Source organism: Typopeltis vanoorti, chromosome 5, assembly GCF_054136105.1.
Source record: "Typopeltis vanoorti isolate ZY-2024b chromosome 5, IOZ_Tvanoo_1.0, whole genome shotgun sequence".
NCBI classification, from domain to species: domain Eukaryota; kingdom Metazoa; phylum Arthropoda; class Arachnida; order Uropygi; family Thelyphonidae; genus Typopeltis; species Typopeltis vanoorti.
Genome location: NC_143553.1, coordinates 68579408 through 68601128, shown reverse-complemented (window position 1 = coordinate 68601128; position 21721 = coordinate 68579408). Strand labels below are relative to the sequence as shown.

General features: G+C 36.8%; 1 protein-coding gene across 2 annotated transcripts in view; it reads left to right on the top strand.

Moving 5' to 3' along the window:
* LOC150106497 (uncharacterized) overlaps positions 1–21721 on the top strand; it is a 553742-nt gene that overhangs the window by 182273 nt on the left and 349748 nt on the right. For both annotated transcript variants that reach the window (XM_090393159.1, XM_090393158.1), the window contains exon 4: positions 15683–15748. In XM_090393159.1, the coding sequence (XP_090249285.1) occupies positions 15683–15748 (66 nt within the window). The remainder of the gene's footprint in view (positions 1–15682; positions 15749–21721) is intronic.

Sequence of the window (21721 nt, the reverse complement as noted above, 5' to 3'; positions counted from 1 at the left end):
CTGGATCTTTAAATGTTTTAAACAACCCCAGACCATTATGCTACCGTCCAAATTTCACTGTTGATACAAGACATTCCTGTATCGTTCACCATGCATACGCCAGGTCCAGATGTCCGTCGGGTTGCCAGATCGTGTACGCGATTCATCACTCCACAGGATCCTCGTCCATTGATCCATAGTCCAATGACTGTGTTTGCACCATCAAGGGTTTGTGAACAGCAGCACGACCATGAAACCCAATGGCAAATACCTCCCAGCAAATAGTTTCAGTCGCTGTTATCCATTCCAGAGCTTGTGCGGAAGTCATTTGTTATGATTGCTAAGGCTGACTGATGATTTACTGTGATAACACGCTTGAGTATTTGCAGGTCCCGATTTGTCAGTTTCTTGGACCTACTAGTTTAGGGGAGGGATTTTGTGGTTCTATCACGTTAGCACTTGATGATAACCTCGCTGACAGTGGACCAGGACACGTATAATGTGTCAGGAATCTCTCAGACCAAATAACTGAACACATTGATTCCGACTATCATACCACGTTCGAATGGATTCTACTCTTTTTTTTTTTTTTTTGTCCCACTTATCCTGACAGCAAATAATATCTACACTGATAATGCCCACGTGCCTCCGCTTATATAGCATTGTGGAGTAGCTGCATCATACGGGCGAGGCAACGTGAAGCTATGTGGGGGGGGGGATTCGGACACTTTTGGCAACATAGTGTATAATTTTGGCTTATTTTGCTGCAAATGCTAAACTAAAGTGCCACCACTAATACAACAATGATTACGTGATCAAGTGTAATTAGTTATTGGCCATACGTGGGCCAAGTATAGTATAACTATTCCAACTTCAATAGTTTGGTAAGAAAATTAATAAAAATTCACGTTATTCAATTTTCCCCAATGAATAAATATCTAGTCACCAAAGAAAAGATTACCTGGGTGGTTGCCAGCAGCGTGAGGACCTCTGTGAGAAAAGGGTATATGTGGAACTACAAGGGGGGGGTGATGATTATGAAGAGCTCAGGAGACAGCTTGGGGGTGTAGCATGGAATGCAGAATTAGCTGGAAAAGAAAATGTAGCTTGGGGGATTTTCAAAAACTATCTAGTAGATGCAATGTATAAATGTATTCCAAGGGTGAGAAGGTTAAATAAGGTAGGTGTGAGATGGATGAATAAAGTGATTAAGCATGCGATACAGAGAAAAAGGGCATTATGGAGGCAGCATGAGAGAAGTGCAAATAACCAATTCCATGAGGTTTACAAAGACCAGCCAAGGCGGGTGACGTGGTTGGTTAGGGTAGCTAAAGTGAAGTATGAACAGCAGTTAGCTAATGAAGCCAAAAAGAATCCTAAGTAGTTATTTCGATATGTAGCCAGCAAAAGAAAGAATGATTATGGAAGGATGACATTGATTGGAGAAAATGGTATAAAGACAGCTGTTCGGAATGTGTGGTGGAGATACTTAATAAGCAGTTCATAAAGGTCTTTCAATCTTGTGAATGTGACTTCATGGAGAGATTGAGAATATCTGATGATGAGGAAGAGAGACTAACTGTAAGTGAGCAAGAGGTGTATGGGGAGTTGAGCAAACTAGATGTTAACAAGGCTGTGGGACTTGATAATATATCACCACGTATTCTGAAGGAATGCGCCAGGGAGTTGACACCTGTCTTGACATATTTTTTTAATATGAGTCTTGCACTGTGTCAAGGTCCTAAGGAGGGCAAGATTGTCGCACTTCATAAAGGAGGTGATGGAACTCAAGCATCAAACTATGGGCCTATCTGTGTGTGTCAGGTGTTGTGGTTAAGTTGTTGGAGAAGCTTGTGAGAACTAGGATCCAGAATTGGGTTGACAACAATGGTATAATCTTTGATGGACAGCATGGATTTGCTAAAGGGAGGTCGTGTTTTAGTAATCTACTTACTTATTACAATAAAGTGACTGCTTCTTTGGACAGAGGAGAAGGATACACAGTAATATACTTGGATTTTGCAAAAGCTTTTGATAGAGTACCTCTTGATAAGTTGACAGTCAAACTAGAGCAGATGGGATTGGATATTAGATTAGTGCATTGGATTGGAGACTGGCTATCTGATAGGTATCACCAAGTTGTGTATGGGGAGCGATATCCAGGAAAAGGAAGGTCACTAGTGGAGTGTCTCAGGGGTATGTTTTAGGGCGATTACTGTTTAACTTGTATATTAATGATACTGGTGAAGATTTGGATGGAGATATTCAGTTGTTTGCGGATGATGCAAAGTTGGGACGAACCATGAAGAGTAGAGAAGATGTTGTGGCCTTACAAGAAGACTTGAATAAATTGAGTGTTGGGAATGGAATGTGAGTTCAATGTTACAAAATGTAAGGTATTAAAATTTGGAAAACAAAAATGGGATGCAGAATTTATGCTTGGTGAGGATATATTGTTGGAGGTGGAGGAAATAAGAACTCTTGGGGTGATAGGGGATAAGGATCTGAAATTTAGGGGATCCATGGCCAAAATTGTGAAGACAGCACAAAGGCTTCTGGGAATGAAGCGGAGGACACTGACTTGTAGAAGTAGGGAGATTCTTGTTCCCCAGTATAAGGCTTTGATTAGGCCACACATGGACTGTTGTGCCCAAATTTGGTCACCTGGTTTTCAGAAGGATGAAGTGATGTTGGAAAGGGTCCAAAGGCGACCGACAAAGGTGGTTTCTAACCTCTGGAATGTCGAGTATGATAAAAGATTGAAAAGATGTAATTTGCAAAGTCTGGTGGACAAGAAGAAGAGGAGAGACATGATAAAGACCTACAAGTTAGTAAGGGGTTGTTATAGGATCAAAAGGAAAAGTTCTACAGAAAATAGTGGGAGATCGGGGGAGAACCAGAGGTCATCCCTGGAAACTGTATAAAGAGGGTATGAGTAGGGGAAGTGAGAAGCAGGTTTTTTTCGTGCAGAGTTGTAAATGATTGGAATGCCTTGCCTGAGAGTGTTTTGTCTGAGTGCAAGGAGTTTGAGTGTGTTTAAGATATTGTATGATGAGCTGTGTGTGTGATAAAAGGATCTCCCAGATGAGTCTTTGACTCCATGAGGTCTTGGGGTAATAATAATAATAATAAAAGCTAAGACAGTGATCAGACAGTTATTTGCAAGTTCGGATTCTTATGGATGATCGATGTTTCATACTCGTGTCTTATGTGGTGAGACACTTTCAGTTAGTGGAACACGAATGAATTGCATGTTTGTCCAATATTCCTCCACAAATAAAGATCTGTGTCTTCAAGCAGGCTCACATTGAAAACAAGGCATTTACATAGTAAAATTTAAAATCTCTCAAAATTTCCATTTTTTTGTCACATCTTACTATAATTATATATATATATATATATATATATGTATATATATATATATATGTATGTAGGAAGTATTTTTACCTTGGGTATAAATATGTTAAAGATACCAAGTAATTTTAAACCTGGTTTTACTTGACTTTTAGTCTGTTTGTTTACTTGGGAAATGGAGTAAAACCAGGTTTAAAATTACTTGGTATCTTTAACATATATATATATATATATATATATATATATATATATATATATATATATATAAAAGGTTTAATGACTATTACCGAGAGAAAAGATGACAAGATATATTTAAACAAGATACTACTAGTTTACCAGTTTCGTTACATGAACATCCTCAGGTATCACAATCAAAGAAGTATATAAAAAATTACAGACTTAAAATTGTACTAACAGAACAAGTAAAAAAACAGTAGCTTGTTTGAAAAAAATGCAAGTATGAGTTCCAAACAAACGAATACTACGCGCTGTCGCGAGTGCGCCAGTACTGAACAGAAGCAACGTGTGCGTCAGAGAGATTGTAACTCAGGCTGTTGTTGATATGAGAGGAATCTAGAGAAATTTCCCTAGATTCAACAATCTTTCTTTCGAGTTCATCGTAGCACACATGGATGTTAGCAGTTTGAGTCCAGTTTACAATGTGCTGGCGGCCTTCGTCTGAGTTAGCTGAAAAGAGAACGTGGCTAGAGAGAGCGCTAGCTCTAGTCCTGTTATAGGAGATATCTCTACGGTGTTCATCCAAACGTAGAAGGATGGATTTAGCAGTCTGTCCATAGTATGGCTTTCCGCAATCACATAAAATCTTGTATACTCCTGGAAACTGAGTAGGAAGATGTTTCTGTTTATGTTTGCTAAGTAATAAACGAAGTTTTGGAAGCGTAGTGAAGCACGTTTTGAAGTTGAATTTCTTGAGAATCTTTGCCAGTTTTGGTGAAAGAGAGCTGATGTAAGGCAAGGAGATGAAGGCTCTTGGGGAGGAGGGATCTTCAGAAGTAGTTGAGTGCCTGGGGGAAAGAAATTTGTCAATTTTCTTTGGAGAGAAACCATTGTTAATAAACGTTTTTTTAAGAAAACGGAGTTCATTTTCAATTTCTGTTTCTTCTGTAAGTAATGATTTGGCTCGGTGGGCTAAAGTGGAAATAATACCACATTTTTGTGGGGGATAATGATGGGAGGAAGCATGAAGGTATCTGTCAGTATGAGTAGGCTTTCTAAAAATTGAGATTTTAATGCTCTCAGCACATCTGGTAAGTTTGAGGTCTAAAAAGGGAAGGCAGTCATCTGATTCCAGTTCGAGGGTGAAAGAGATTTTTTCATGGCACTTGTTTAGGTGGTCCAAAAATAAATAGAGGTTATTGAAACCGTCTTCCCAAATGAGGAAAATATCATCGATATAGCGGTACCAGACTTTTGATTTAAAGTGAAAGGAGTTAATAGCTTTTTCTTCAAATTCGTTGAGAAATATATCCGCAAGAATCGGAGAGAGTGGGCTGCCCATAGCCAGACCTGAGTTTTGTAAGTAGATCTTGTTATCATATTTGAAGTATCCTGACTTACCCAGGAGTATACAAGATTTTATGTGATTGCGGAGAGCCATACTATGGACGGACTGCTAAATCCATCCTTCTACGTTTGGATGAACACCGTAGAGATATCTCCTATAACAGGACTAGAGCTAGCGCTCTCTCTAGCCACGTTCTCTTTTCAGCTAACTCAGACGAAGGCCGCCAGCACATTGTAAACTGGACTCAAACTGCTAACATCCATGGGTGCTACGATAAACTCGAAAGAAAGATTGTTGAATCTAGGGAAATTTCTCCAGATTCCTCTCATATCAACAACCGCCTGAGTTACAATCTCTCTGACGCACACGTTGCTTCTGTTCAGTACTGGCGCACTCGCGACAGCGCGTAGTATTCGTTTGTTTGGAACTCATACTTGCATTTTTTTCAAACAAGCTACTGTTTTTTTACTTGTTCTGTTAGTACAATTTTAAGTCTGTAATTTTTTATATACTTCTTTGATTGTGATACCTGAGGATGTTCATGTAACGAAACTAGTAAACTAGTAGTATCTTGTTTAAATATATCTTGTCATCTTTTCTCTCGGTAATAGTCATTAAACCTTTTTTATAATATTCCAACCGAGTAAAAATGAATTATGAAAAAAAAAAAAAAAAAAAATATATATATATATATATATATATATCGTAATGGAATTTAAATATAGTCAATTTAGCGTAAAATAAAATACTACAAATTTAAGACAATTACGCGAGAGTCCAGCATTAAAAACATTGGTATTCTGTGGCAGAAATTTGCAGTGCCACAGTCTGAAAAAGCTTGAGAACCACTTTTCTAGATAGTTGAAACATTATACTTGTTCTATATGTTCTCCAAAGAGAACAGTTGTTTTTATTTTTTTTATTCTTTTTAGTTTCATATTTTTGTCTTTTTTATTGCTTATGTTTTTAAAAAAATGCTACAGCAGTTGTTAAATTTAGTTAACGAATTTTGAAAACTGCATTGTGTAACATCTGCGTACAGGGCAAATTGATATCTGGTTTAATTCCACTTTCCATAATAACATCATCCATATAGATGAATAAGAGTAGAGATAATAAGTACTCTAACTGATTTCATATTCAACTGTCTTATTATATTTCCTCTGAATTTATTACACATTCTTTTCTTTACGCCTTGGTTCTCACGTTATTGACACTAGGCACAGAGTTCTTTGGAATTTGGAATCAGACAAAACTTCTCCATTCCAGCTAAATTGTGTGAAATAAACATGCGAAATGCTAAGAAATTGTCCGAACCCGAGCCGATCAGACTATGCTAATATCCAAGTTTTGGGAAGTGATAACTATTAATTGTCAAGTGTTTTTGTTTGTTTGTCTATGCAAATTGCTACATTGTTCTCTTGAACTCTAATAGTGTAACATGTTATACTTCAGCTGCAAACGAGACACGAGTTAATATACACATGATTCATGACTCATTTTTAATTCATCTTTTGAATGATCAGTAGCTAACAAATTAATCCGAATAAGCGGAGTTTTCGTCAAGTTTTTAGTTTTAGTTCACTATTTTAGTTGAATACTGTGTGTTTTAACTGTCTGTACGATGTTTAGTAATAGTGTTGTTCGTATTTATTGGTGTAAACAAGTTGACGTTTGTAGTTTTTTTTTCCCCCCATTTTGTGTAGCTATAAAATGGACACATCTAAAAGAAAGCGTTGAAAAATCTGTAATCTTTCTCAGCACATATCCATGACTCAAAGACAAATTGCCAATGAGTGGGGTGATGGTCTGGGTACTGCTAATGCGATTTTAAAGAGGTTTAGGGAGACAGGTACCTTTTTTTCCTGACAGAAAAGGAAATGTGGGCGAAAAAGGAAAACTACACTTACTCAAGATTCCTTTACCAGTTAAAAAGAGCAAAATGAATTCCAGATTGTCTGCTGTACACTTAAATAGAGACTTGGAAGGTAGTGGGATTAATGTTTCTGAGATTATAGTCTGTCAGAGATTGGATGCAGAGAGGACTGCCCAGAGGGGACTGACCAAAAAAGAAACTACTATTGATGAAGGCTATGAGTAAAAGAAGCTCTAGTGGGCAAAAGTGCACAAAGATTGAACTGTTGAGAAGTGGAAGAAGGTTATATTCTTAGATGAGAGCCATTTCTTTGTCCAAGGAGCGTGATTACCCTATTTTTGCAAATCGGCAGCTGAGATGACTTCTCCCGCCCACCTTCAACAAGCTCCCAAACGCCCAGCTAAAAAGATGTCCTGGGATTGTTTTACACATGACAGTTCAGGATCACTTGTGCCTGTTGACTGTATGATGAAAAGTGACCAATACATAAAAATATTGGAGAAAAGAGTGATCCCACAGATCCAGAATGACAAAGAATTCATCTTCCAACAGGATCTCGCTCCATGCCACACTTCAAAAAACAAATGAAAGAGTTCCTTAAAAATCACAACATCCAACTGCTTTAGTGGCCAGGTAACTCTTCTGATATTAACCCAATAGAAAATTTGGCGGCCATAGTGAAAAAGAGACTTGGAAAATTAAACTGTGATACAAAGGATAACTTAATACAATCAAAGTATGGTTTCGAGATGCAGAAATAAGAAAAATGTGTTCTACGTTGATAGAGTGGATACCTAAGCGAATTAATAAACTTATTAGGAACAGTCAAGTTTTTAGTTTTAGTTCACTATTTTAGTTGAACAAAGATTGAACTGTTGAGAAGTGGAAGAAGGTTATATTCTTAGATGAGAGCCATTTCTTTGTCCAAGGAGCGTGATTACCCTATTTTTGCCCAAAAAAAATTACCCAAAAAAAGATTACCCAAAAAAAAAAACTCCACAAAACACATCTGTTCTCTTCTTCAACCTGATGGCTCTCTCTCTCTCTACTGACCTAAGAATAACAGTAGCACGTGTGCCAAACATCTGACCATTAGATACCCTCAGAAACAAAAGAACTTACACCTCTGGACATAGGTCGACAGCAACCTCACTTTTTGAGCACATATAAATTATTAGGTAAAGTTGGAGTTTAATTTTTATATATATTTTCTTGTGAAATTAAAATTTTTCTTTAAAATATGACTGTTCGGAATAATTTGTTTACTGCTGTAGTTAACGGTCTGTCTCCCTGACGATGTCCACCTAACATTGGATGCAATATATTGGAGTTTTAGAATAAACACTGTATAATTTTTGTTACATGTGTAAGCCATGAAACTTCCTTTATAAAGGAAAACAAATATCTTGACCTACTGGGGAAATATTCCTGTGCCAACAGAAACTGGGACACAGCACACTAATACAGCACTTCAAATACTATGAAATTGGGCCGGAATGAGTTAATGTCTATCCAAGAAGAAGAATTTCAGTTATTTTTATGGATGAGCTAGTATCTTGTTGGTATATGCCAGAGCTTATACCAACAAGATATTAGCTCATCCATAAAAAGATACTAGCTCATCCATAAAAATTCATCAAAAATACAATCAGAAGTATATAATCTTATATCGAATAAAACAAACTAGCTCTCGTACACCGAGCTCTGTCCACCTCTTCAGAAGGCAGAGAAGGGCTTGGTATCCTTTGGCTATTAAATAACGGTTCATACCCTATTCTTCCTCAAAATTCAACGTCACGAAAAGCTACATAAAAAAAAAAAACTCCACAAAACACATCTGTTCTCTTCTTCAACCTGATGGCTCTCTCTCTCTCTACTGACCTAAGAATAACAGTAGCACGTGTGCCAAACATCTGACCATTAGATACCCTCAGAAACAAAAGAACTTACACCTCTGGACATAGGTCGACAGCAACCTCACTTTTTGAAATACTCAAGGAGTCTCTTCCACAATACCTTAATACTTCCCACCAGCTTTTCTTTCTCTCTCAGCAGTGAAATATGGGAACCAAGCTGAACAGATGGACATAAAATCTGCAATTCAGTAGTCCAGGCCAGAAATCACACAGGAGGTAGGCCTTTGATAACCGATGCAGAAGACTTGGTGTCTACTTTTCTCTTGCATTCCGGTAATGCTGCCGTTGCGCTCAACTTCAACATGCATAAGGTGTACGCAATCATAATCCAATTGACATAGTAAGTAGCTTCACCAGAGAATCCATCTCGGCAATCATCCATTAATTGGGATCTATTCTAGAGTAGAGCCATTAAACCAGATGCTGACATACAATGGAGAATGTGGCATACTGCCTTCTCCATCCCTATTGCACTAAATAAATTTAACTGTAATTCATCAGCAAATTGTCACTTCTGCTGCCAAGCATGAGGTATGTGGCATGTCTATCCGAAGTGCCCTATTAATACCAAACTGATCAGTTCGTCTGGGAGAAACTGCAGCCCTAACCTGCATCCACCTGCATTAAGAAGAATACTTCAACATTGTACATGCACATTTAATCTGCAACTATCTCTTCATCACTGCTTTCACAGTAATGAATAACTTTACCTATAGCACATAATAGAATATACATCTCGCTGAAAGAGAGAGAGAGGGGGGGGGGCAGCTGACCGCCTACTTACAATCTTCAAACAAAAGGTGAGAAGCGACCTTCTCCATGAACATCATTATCACCAGAGAACTCTTGGAATCTCCTACCAATATTGGAATGAAAGCAATCAACTCCTAGCTGAGCAGGACAACGTCGCAATCCCCTTCTATATAACAGTTACTCTGGTTATTCTCTACATCAGGTCATGGTGATTTTTATTTTGCTTAATTCAACAGAAGGTAATGGTTTAAACTAGTGGTTCTGAAACTTTTTACCTCTGAGCCCCACCTGACAAGAGAAAACACTTGTCAGCCGCCCTCTCCCCACCGGTTTTATTTATCAAAATAGAAGTCATACTAAGTTTGACGTTTTATTCAGTTTATTTTGTGTTTTCTACATACTATTTAACAGTTCTTGACACAAAATAATTAAAGTATCACAATATTAGGCCTACAATAAAAATTAGTTTTAACACTTGCAATTAACCAAAATATGTATTGAAATGAAACAATATTTAACTAACAAGTATTTAATTTTTCTCTGTAAAAATAATCAAACATTCAGATGTCAAAGTCTTATGTGATGGATGGGCCTGCTTTTGAGAACAAAGTTTATCAAAACGTGGTGTAATATCAGAAATGGCCACTTTAAATTCTTTAGCAATAGTTAGTTTTGAACGATATTTTGACTTTCATAGCTGCCAAAGCAGAAAAGCCCTTCTCGCATAAATAAGTTGTTGCGAAAGGAATAAGGATCTTCAATGCTTTTTGACTCAAAGTTGGGAATTCCTTGCCAATATATGTATCCAGAACTCTGACAAAGACAATTCCTTAAATTTACTTTTCAGTGAAGTATCACTAGTGAGATCGATGAGTTGTTCTTGCTCATTTACGTTCATTGATGATGGCCTAGGTGCATTTTCGAATGGGTTTTTAATCCAATAAAATTCATCAAAATCATCACAAAAGTATTTTTCGAAATGAACTTCCAACATTATGAGATGATCAAGTAGGCAGCTTTGGAAGAACTGGATTATCAATGTCTTATACCATTGACACTGGAGTAGGGAACGTGTCTAGCGTGTCGCTTTCGATACTGTATCTCCAGAGCTCTGATTTTCTCATGAATGCCTTAACTTTGTCATTCCAAGAAAGTACATTTGCCTCATTCCCTTGAAGTGAAGTGTTGAGAATATTCAGTTTCTCAAATATATCTGTGAGGTAAGCCATTTTCAATAAAAACTTTATTGCTGAAACTGTCTCCCAGTGAGTGGTTTTCCCCATTTAAAAAAAAAAAAGCGAAAAAATAATTATTAGTTATTTTGAAATTCATGATAATTAAAACCTGTATCATCAAAAGTTTTTCTTTCTGTATTTTTATTTGTTGGTATTTTTAAAACTGATTTAGGGCAGTTTTAATTCTTATCTGTAGGAAAGCATGCCCCCCCCCCCCCCCGAGGTCGCGCTCCACAGTTTGAGACCACTGATTTAAACAGATGGAGTAAGCTAGGTATGTGAGTTTTGATAATAACCTGTCTTCTCTAGATGGATGAAGGACGGATGTGTCAGTCAATGAAGAGATTTTCGATGAACTGAAAATTGAACATGCCATGCCGGTAGAGGTGCGGATTATTAAAGTAATCCAGAAGACTGCTGTTAGATGCAATGTTCGTGTACTATGACTGAGCATCTGCAGTGATCGCTAATTCATAAGTAGTATAGAAATAGAAGACACGACATAACAGAAATAAAAAAAATGAATTTTATTAATTAGGGAAAGATTTTTGGAAACTTTTCAATGTTTTTTTCCTTTGGGAGGGCTAGGGCCCCTTAGCTTCCCCCCCCCCCTCTGGGTGCGCCACTGGTGCTAGCACTAGCATCCATTTCTTCTACATCCATTTTCTATCATGGTCTTTAACGCAGTTGTTATATTTCGGTAATAAGCTAACTTACTTTTCTTTCTCGTTTCTTCCATCAGTCCTTTCATATTCTCTCCTGTACTATATTTATCACTAATAAATCATTACTTCCAACAAGTACCCTCATCTCCTTCACTTCTTGGTTTCTCTGTTACGTTTGTCATATCTTTAATTTTTGTTCTCGGAAGCTCGAAGTAGATCTGGCAGAGTTCCAAGGGATTTTTGTTATTTTTATTTTTTTATGTTGCTTCCATCCACGAAAGATTGTTTGTAAATGTATAGTACATTTTGTACCTTGGGCAGGTTAGAGATTTTTTTAAAAAAATCAGTTTTATGTATATTTTTTGTATTTTTCATTTGTTTTTACATACACCCTCTGTCCAAAAAGAAACCGAACTTTTCGGAAATAGAAGAAACTAGTGGCGCCAGCTGTTGTATCTTTTTGATGTCGAAAGCGGCGACTTTCATTAGTGTTGTGTTAACTGTTTATGACATTTGCTTCATTAGAAGACGAGTTATAGTGCCAAGAGTGATAGTGTGTTTTGACGAACGGTCGAAAAATGAGTTTCAAACAGAGAGCTGTGATTGACTTTTGTGTTAAACTTGGTAAAAGTTTTACCGAAACGCATCAAATGCTTCAAAACGCATACGTGATGAATGCTTACCCTGTAATCAAGTTTACGAGTGGTTTAAGCGATTTCAGAGTAGTCGTGAGACGCTTGAGGACGACGAAAATCCGTGCCGTCCAAAAATTGGACTGAGCGAAGTTAACATCCAAAAAGTGCGTGATTTCATCCAAGAAAACCCGAAATCGTTCGCGAGATTGATTGAAGACGAGTTGGGGATTCCAAAATCAACTGCACAACATTTTGACCGAGAGTTTGGGCCTTCATAAATTGAATTCGCGATTTGTTCCCCACAAGTTGACTGACGACCAAAAAATGTATTGAATTGAACACTGCAAGGACCTCATTAAAAACCGCTCGTAATGACTCAAACTTCCTTGAAATGATCGTTACTGGTGACGAAACGTGGTGTTTTGAGTATGAGCCTGAAACAAAGCGCCTTACTTAGTGGAGACCACCAGAAGAGGGGCATCCGAAAAAAAAGTCGCTTGGAGAAGTCAAAAGTAAAGACATTGCTGATTTGTTTCTACGATTCCAAGGGCATTATCGTTTCCCCTGGCCAAACGGTCAATGGTGAGTTTTATCTCGAAGTTTTGAAGCGATTGATAGCGAGAATTCGTCGCGTGCGGCATGAATATCGTGATGCAGGCAGCTGGTCACTTTTACACGATAATGCACCATCTAATCCTTCGAACATTGTGAGACAGTTTTTGAGCAAAAACCAAGTTTTGTTGTCGCCGTATTCACCTGATTTAGCACCCTCCGACTTCATTTGCCTACGAAAGGAAAGTGAAACAACACCACTGAAAACGTTCAAGCAGCAGTAACCATGACCCTCAACAGTATTATCCCAAAAACCGATATAAAAAAACTCATTTAACGAATTAATTGACCATGCCAAACACTGTATCGAAGCTGAGGGAGAGTATATTGATTGAAATAAATGATTTGAATAATTATAATTGGCCTGTGTTTTATTTTCTATCGAAAGTTTGGTTTCTTTTTGAACAAAGGACGTAGTCCAGAAACTGTGACTTTTTTTAAGTCACAGTTAAAACATGGAACTTTTTCAGTCCACTTCAGGCATCTAGTAAGTGGAGCAGTGGTCTCACACCTGGTGATGACATTCGTTTCCTACCTAAAGACAATTGCAAACATCTGTGCCCATGGTGGGATTCAAATCCCCAGTCTGTTGGTTGGAGAGTGGATGTGCTAATCTCTCGGCCAACCAGGGTGTTGAAGAATGGAAAGAGGGCAAAATAATTCCTTTGCATAAGAGGTTCTAAGACTGCAGTAGCAAATTAGACCAATCATTATCTCAGGAGTGGTGATAAAAGTAAAGTACTGGAAATGGTCCAAAAGAGAATTCAAGAATGGGTGTATAAGAATGATACTTTGAGTGGGCAACATGAATTTGTGAAGGGTCAGTTATGCTTCTACTGACTACTAATTTACTAACGTTTTATAATAGTGGCAGTTGAGTTAGATAAATGAAATGGTTGCACGATGATTCTGCTGGATTTTGCAAAGCCATTTTACAAAATACTGCATGGAGCTTTGTTCACCAAATTAGAACAAATAGGGATGGATATGGCACTGTTTATGTCGATAAGAGGGTGGCTGCTGGACGAAAATATCAAAAAGTGGTATATGGAGGGACAGAAGCAAGGCAAAAACAGATGACTAACAGTGTGCTGCAAGGTTCAGTGCTGGGACCACTACTGTTTAATTTGGACCTGAATGATATAGGAAATTACCTGATATAGGTAATATTTAGTTGTTTGCTGATGATATGAAATTAGGTTGAATAATAGTTAATCAAGGCAATGTGAAGAGCTTGCAGGATGATTTAAATAGACTCTCAGTATGGTCAAAAAATAATGGGTGTCAATTTAATGTGGGGAAGTGTGAAGTTATGTATTTTGGGATAAAGCGATTATAAGCTCTGTATCGCATTGATGGAACTATACTCCAGGAAATACATGAAGCTAGGAATTTAAGGATGACGGTCATACAGTTGAAGTTTAGAGGACATATTGCTAAGGTAGTTCATAAGATTACTTGGCTATTGAAGAATACTGTAACAAGTGCAGATAAGGAAGTTATTCTCTTTATAAGACATTGATCTGAGCACAGTAATCCAGATATGGATTACTGTACTTGGGTCTGGGTTTCCTGGGTTTCTTGGGGATGAAGAAGTGGAGAGGATGGAGGCAAGTGACCAAGATGGTGAGTGGTCTGTGGAATGTTCCCTATGAAGATAGATTAAGGGTGTGTGGGTTGGAGAAGTTAGTTAATATTCAAAAAAGAGGGAATACGATAAAGTTACTTAAAGGGTTTATTGGATTTGATGCAGGGAAAATGTTTCAGAACATGGCTATAGGATGAAGAACAAGATGTCATCCCTGGAAATTGAGTAAAGATGTGGTTAGTAGGGGTGTAAGGACTAGATTTTTTGCTTGGAGAGAGTGATTAGTGAATGAAATGGGTTGCCATTGTCAGTTGTGAGCACTGTTAATTGGTTCAAGGAGAGGTATATTAGACTGTGTGGATAGTTTGTATCTCCCATAATCAGTCTTTGGACTCTATGCCACAAACGATAAAATTATAGAACAGTAACCAGTAGACTATACTTGTTATTGTTCTAACACAATCTATGAATTTAGTTGGAAAAATAATGTTGGATATAATTTTTTAAACTTTGAAACATGAGAGAAATTTTTCTGTTAGAGAAGGGATATAAGATTACCGTATTTTTTTGGATGATAAGATGCACCCCAAATTTATGAGACATATTATTATATAAAAATATTCACAAACCTTAAATTTTATTTATTATTACCATAACTTGTATCAGCAGCATTCAGTTCATCTTCACTCGTCTTGTTACTGTCACTTTTCATATTATTGTCTGAACTATTGTTATCACTCTCTTCAAAAACTCAGTCATCTTTATTACGATATATCATGTTACCTATGCTGCATTTTTTAAAATACTTAATAATCGTCTTGTCCATTCAAACCGCATATGCTCACCCAGTAACTACTATTGACACCGTAAAGTTTTCATATGTAAATCGGGGATTCCCACATATGCAGTGAGACGTGTTTGGCTCACATCGAAAATGTAGAAATCCAAGACTTACCCAGTATTATCTACCTTGACAATAAGACACCCCCAATTCTAAGTCGATTTCTCTATGTAAAAAGGTGCATCCTATGGTCCGAAAAATACAGTGTGTTACACATTATATGCTACTGCACTATGAAGTTTATGAATGAGATAAACCTTCATTTAATGAAGAGATGTTTAAAATTTTCAGTTTATTAAATGTCCAGCCTATTTATGAAAGATTGGAAACCTATAAAATAGTATTATCATGAATGGAGTAAGAGTTAAATAATCAATGAACTCTCTCTTCTATAGATTCGACATAGAACTTTTTCAAAGCCCTTTCATGCTTCTAATAAGTAGAGTGATAATCTCACACCATGTGACCTAATGTCATACCACTTGTAGACATTCACAAACATCAGTGCCATAGTGAGATTCAACCTCTGGTGTATAAATTTGAGAGGTGAGACTCAATCCACTTTGCCATGAGGCTGAAGTTGCATTTTAAATAATGCAATATTAAAATTAGTGAGTGATATCTGATAATTCTGAAATAACTTTTATTGTATAAATTGAAATTACATCACTTATTCATTCAAATAAAATGGTTATTCTTTCAGATGTGCAGAAGCAAGAAAAGGAACTGTAGGTCACTGGAAGTGAAATCAACTCACAGGCCCACAAAAGTAAGTTAAGAGAAAATTAGATTTAGTGTCATTGTTATCAGTTGGGGGATATCACAAATTACATTTCAAACATCACCTCATCTCTAATCCACTAACCTAATTACACTGTTGACATACTATATGCTTAACTCGTGTATTCTTTTTTAAATTATCCGGTATTTTCATACTGATGGTAATGGATGTACAGTTACTGTTGTCATTCTGAAGGAAGAAAAAAAAAATTAAATATCTGAATTTTTAGGCCTGATCAGTGTAATCTAATCTACCTGCATCTCTATATATGAGTAGGTAGGATCGATATAGACAGATGTATTTTATTAGTACTGTGAAGTTTACCTACCAATGCCATGTCTTCAAAACTAAGATTGGACAGATGGGATGATGTCCTTTAGATGTAAATTTAAAAATACGTTGATTTAAAAAAAAAATTTAATGGTACAACTACTTTTCGTCCCAGGAACCAAAAACAGATTGCTAGTAGCTTTACTTTAGCAGTTATTAATTTTTTAGCCTATTTCCTTAAAGCATACAGACAGTACTTCTGTCCTCAGATGCTATCTATACATGCTTAAGGAAATATACTACCTACTCTCACTTATTTCCTATATAATTGAGAGTAGGTTTTCCTAGTTTTGGGTTCAAAACTAGGATATGATTATGGACGATTGTGCCAAATGTAGTATTTGCTCATTAACCAAGGTATGTATATTAATAAACCAAAGTATATGAATGAATTGCTGTTAATGTAACATGGTAGTCATTTTTCAACAATATCAGTACATTTCCTATTATGATAAGAAGTCTGTTTCAACACCATGTAATTAAGTTTACACAGCATATCGGACTACCTCATCATTCTCATAGTGTTAGCTCCTTGTGTAATCTTTTTAAGGGCTCAAACAGTGGTAATCTGATTGAGCCATGTTCATTCCTACAGGAAGGATTGGGAAAGCAATTCCCAGCCATTCTTTTTAATTGTTTCTGATTACAGTGCAAAGTCATGCACCATCTTATTAAAAGATAACACTTCTCTTCATGAGGTGCTTTTCATAAATTTCCATGTTGCAGTTTCTTGAACACCTGAATATAGCAAGTTTTGTTGATGAGGTCTCCTTTTAGGCAGAAAATTAACCAGTATATCTGGTCATCTTCTAGTAAATACTTCCCAGACAGGGGTCTTGTTTTGGCATTCTTGTTTGGAAAATTGCTACAGTACCATTTCATGATCTGTCTATTGGTTTTGAGAGTAAAGTTGTAGAACCAGTCTATCAAGTGATGGGATCATCAGGAAATCGTCACCCTTGCAACATGATATCAAAGCAAATGTGACACATCCATGCATGTCTTTCTACACTCATCTATCAGCAAGTAGGGAATCAACACCAACAGGGTTTTCCAATAACTCAGGATTGGTGTCATCTCCAGCATGTTGTAGTACTTCATATTAAAGGATTCTGGCTTTTCTCACATCTTTTCTAGCCTTCTCTACTGAATGTGTGACATTATGTTCTGTTGCAGTAATACTCAGTTGAGTATTATTGGCAGTATCAGTATTTCCAATTGTTAAAAGGCTTGATCCGTCTTCTGTCACCTTTGCAGTAATCTTTTTATATGTGAAGTTGCTTGCATTATCTGAAGTCGAATTGTTCTGCAAATGGAATTTACCAGCAGTACTCTGATGAAAATATCACTTGGTGCAATTTTGCCACAGTAAATTCTAGGGAGGACTTCTGTTTTACTGGGCAGCTAAATAGATATGATACCATTGTATAATCATAATATCAATTTATTCTAATTTTCACATTAGAATATGAGGGGTATACCAAAAAATAACTGGAATTATTATTTAAAAAAAAAAAATTAAAGTTTATAATACCATATTCTAGCTTCCTTCAAAGTACTCTCCGTGTGATTCAGTGCACTTGTCCCAACAGTTTTTCCACTGCTGGAAACAGTTCTGGAATACTGTTTATGTTTATGGCCTCCATGGACTTTTCTTTCTCTTCGTCCACATCAATGAATCACCAGACTTTCATGGTTTTCTTTATCCTTGGGAATTAAAAAAAAATCACATGGAGAGAGAGAGAGATCGGGTGAGTAGGGAGAATGATTTGCATGTTTCCATTATGATTATACAATGGGGAACAATTGCCATGTTGTCTTTCATCAAGAACTGTTGGACAGACAAGGCCATATGGGCTGGGGCATTGTTGTAGTGCAGCAACCAATCTCCACTACCCCACATTTCTGGCAGTTTTTGTCGCACACTATCACACAGTGTTCTCAAAACATTGAGATAAAAATGTTGGTTCACTGTCTGTCCAGGAGGAACAAATTCATTGTGTACAATTTCATTCACATCAAAATAACAAATCAACATTGTCTTGACATTTGATCGACCTTGATGTGCCTTCTTGGGTCTCAGTGAATTTGCATGTTTCCATTGGCTTGATGCTTGTTTTGTTTCTGGATCATAACTCTAACACCAAGACTCTTCCCCAGTCTTTTGAAAAGAAGTTCTGGTTATTAAGAATTTGCTCCCTTAAATTGTGGCAAACATTCATGCAATTCCCAGATGAGTCTTTGACTCCATGAGGTCTTGGGTAATAATAATAATAATAATTTATTTTTTTATTTGATCCTCTGTGAGCAAACAAGGCACAAAAGCAGACATATATTTCATTTGCAAATCTTCTGTTAAAATTCTCTGGCATGAACTCCTTGAAAAATTTGCTTCTTCAGAAACTTGCTTAATGGTCTTTTCAAGATCTTCATCGATTGCCTGGCAAACATTTCAATGTTTTCATCATTTCTGCTTGTTAAAGGCCAGCCAGATCATGGGTGGTCTTCAATTAACATGTTCCCATTTTTGAAACAGGAAAACCACTCATAAATCTGCATTTTACCTAAAGCATCATCCTGAAGTATAACAATAGTTTCAGCTGCAGTTTTACCCAAAAGAAAGCAAAGTTTGATGCACACTCTCTGTTCCTTGTGGTCAGCCATCACAAAATCAGCAAACTTGCTTGTAAGCACTAACAAAAAGCAGCCAGAACAATGAATCAGTTCACACGGGTTGGTGCCACTTGCCAGACTGGTGTAGCAAACTGCACACTCACAATGCTTGAGGCATCATCTGTAACTAGAAAATGCATACATGCCAAGTTCAGATTCCAGTTATTTATGGGTACTCCCCTGTACACAATTTTGAATAATGATATGTATGTAACTAAGAGCAACAGCTCGTTCATGTTACAATATGCATATAGTTAATAAATAGTTAAGTAATGAGACATCATCATTATATGCACATGTACATTTATATAATACTCATTCATTTGTGTGTGTGTTTATAAAAACATATTAATACTTCTTGCTCTCTGCAAGAACTATGAAGTGTTATCATGAGTAGAGAATGAGAGAATAAGTGTGCAAGACAAACAGGGAACTCAGGGTGGACAGGGGAACATAGCATGAGAAAGATTGATGCTCCAAGAGGATGTGAATGCATGTGTAGACAAAAAAAAAAAGGGAAGGGAATAACCTGGGATGTAGGGAAAACAGTTGAATTTGAAGATGGGATAAGTAAGAAATGGCTCCAGGATGGTATGGAGAAGTCACATCTAATAAGTAGTATCAGCGAAACTTGTTATAGATCCAGAAATGAGCTGTTATGTTTGTATATGAATGCTAGAACAACTTTCTTTTCTGCAACTTCTGCTTCATGATGCTATTTGTCTGTCTAACTCCTATCTAGTTTATTTGTCTTTCTTACTCTAGGTATATAGTCTGGTACTGCTTTCTACAAACACCCCATGGCCATCTTCTCCCATGCACTCCTAACATCTTCCCCCTCCAAATTCTTATGCTGTGACACTACCCCAAGATGGCTACTCAGTTAGCCATAATCGTCTCCTTCATAATTCCATGTAACCCTTCTTAACTGAAAAAAATTCTGGATGCTTGGCAATCCCCAGGACACTACTACTATATGATCACTATCCCCTAGTTGAAGGCAGCCTTACTATCTTTGTTGCTTGTTGCTGCCAAGTTCTTTGATAGTGGTACCAGATCTGGTACTTCAAACTCCAAGTCTCCTGCATTACATGTTGTCTCAGATAATAGAATAGGAGTAAAAGAGGAGGATATGATTTCAGACATTTAAGTTGGTAAAGGGTTGTTACTCAGTTAATGTGGAAGAAATTTTTCATAGAATGGGAGAAGGGAATAGAACACAGAGACATACCTGATATTGTGGTGAATGTGGATACATTGAATGACTTCAAATCCCATGATGAGTCTTTTGACTTTGTGTAGATGTGGTCTTAATTATTATTTTTTAGAAGGCTGTATAAAATAAAATCCATTTCTTTCTCTCTTTGTGACTGTTCTTCCTTCTAATTTGTGTACCCATAGTTAGTCCACCATAATAATTGCTTATCTGCATTTATTATGATAATTTGCATTTGCCTGATTTAGGCTTGCATATATAGTCAGTTATTGTCTGATAGAACAACTGACTATATATATATATATATATATATATATATTTCATCTTATTGATCTCTGCATCACAGTCTTCCTGCCCATTCTACTCTTTTCAGCTTCAATTCTTCTACCATTTGCAAAACACCTTTCTCCATCATGTTTCCTCTGTTCTCTCTGACAATACTACATACTGTTTGCATTCTGTCTCTATGACTATATCATCCTTTGTCAACCAAGTCTCAGTGCTTATAACTAAATGCCAAAAATTATTCCTCCTTATTCAGAATCTTTCTGTATTATCATTAGTATACATAAACTGCAGTAAGCTTTCATCCAACAACCTCTGGTTTGGTTTATCCTTTTAACTAGGGTATATAGTCTGATAACTGCTTTCTTCTAACACCCCATGACTATCTCCCATGCACTGCTAACCAGTGGCGCACTCAGAATTTAATCTTGGGGGTAGCCGAGCTGAATGGATAAAAATATTTTTAATGCAAATTCAATAAAATTCATTAGGTGATTATAAAAATTTATTTAAAGAATAAAATCCAGTTTTCTCTTATTTTTACAAAGCTCTTGAATTACTTCAGTCGTGGTTACATTAATCTCTGTATATTTATAGCAAAGCCAGTCCATTCAATCGTGATTGGGTCATGGTAGATCTTAAATAGGTTTTTAAAAGACAGAAAGTATAAAATGATCTTTCAATGACGCATGTTGTTACTGGAAGCATTGCAAATATTTTTAATAAGTTATAGATGTTAGGATATATCAATTTGTCACACTTCGAAATTGCATCAATGGCATTTTTACATGGAGCTATTGCAAACGGTTTTTCAAATTTTTATACCACAACTTGAGCTCGGGCAAACGAAATAGCGCTCAGTCTGCCCGAGCACTACTTTGTTTGCCTTGTGTTTACAGCGACCGTGATTCCCGAGAGCTATAGGGTATTCCCACCTTATGTGACCGCTAATTCATAAGTAGTACAGAAATAGAAGACACGACACAACATAAATAAAAAATTAACCTTAATTAGGAAAAGATTTTTGTAAAATTTTCTAGTGTTTTTTTTTCCTTTTTCTTTGGGGGGTGCCAGGCCCCTTCCCCCCCCTCTGGGTGCGCCACTGCTGCTAACATCTTTCCCCTCCAAATTCTTACGCTATGTATGGTGATTTTGTATGCTATGTATGATGATTTATTGATAAGAGGAATGCTTGAGGAGAATGTGATGAAACTGTGTTTTTTTCTTGGTGCCAAGATTAAGGATGTTAGTGATGCTGTAAGGAGTCACAGAGTAAAGGTGAAAAGGATGTTTATTTTTGGCTGGTACAGAGGATTTTAGCAGGTTACAAGTGTGGATATGAGAAAGAAGATATGAAAAAGTTGCTAGTACATGCAGAAAAGAAGAGTGAGAAAGTAAAAGTTTCGAAGCTGTTGCCATGGTATGATAGAGGCAAGCCAAGATGGAGATATGATTGT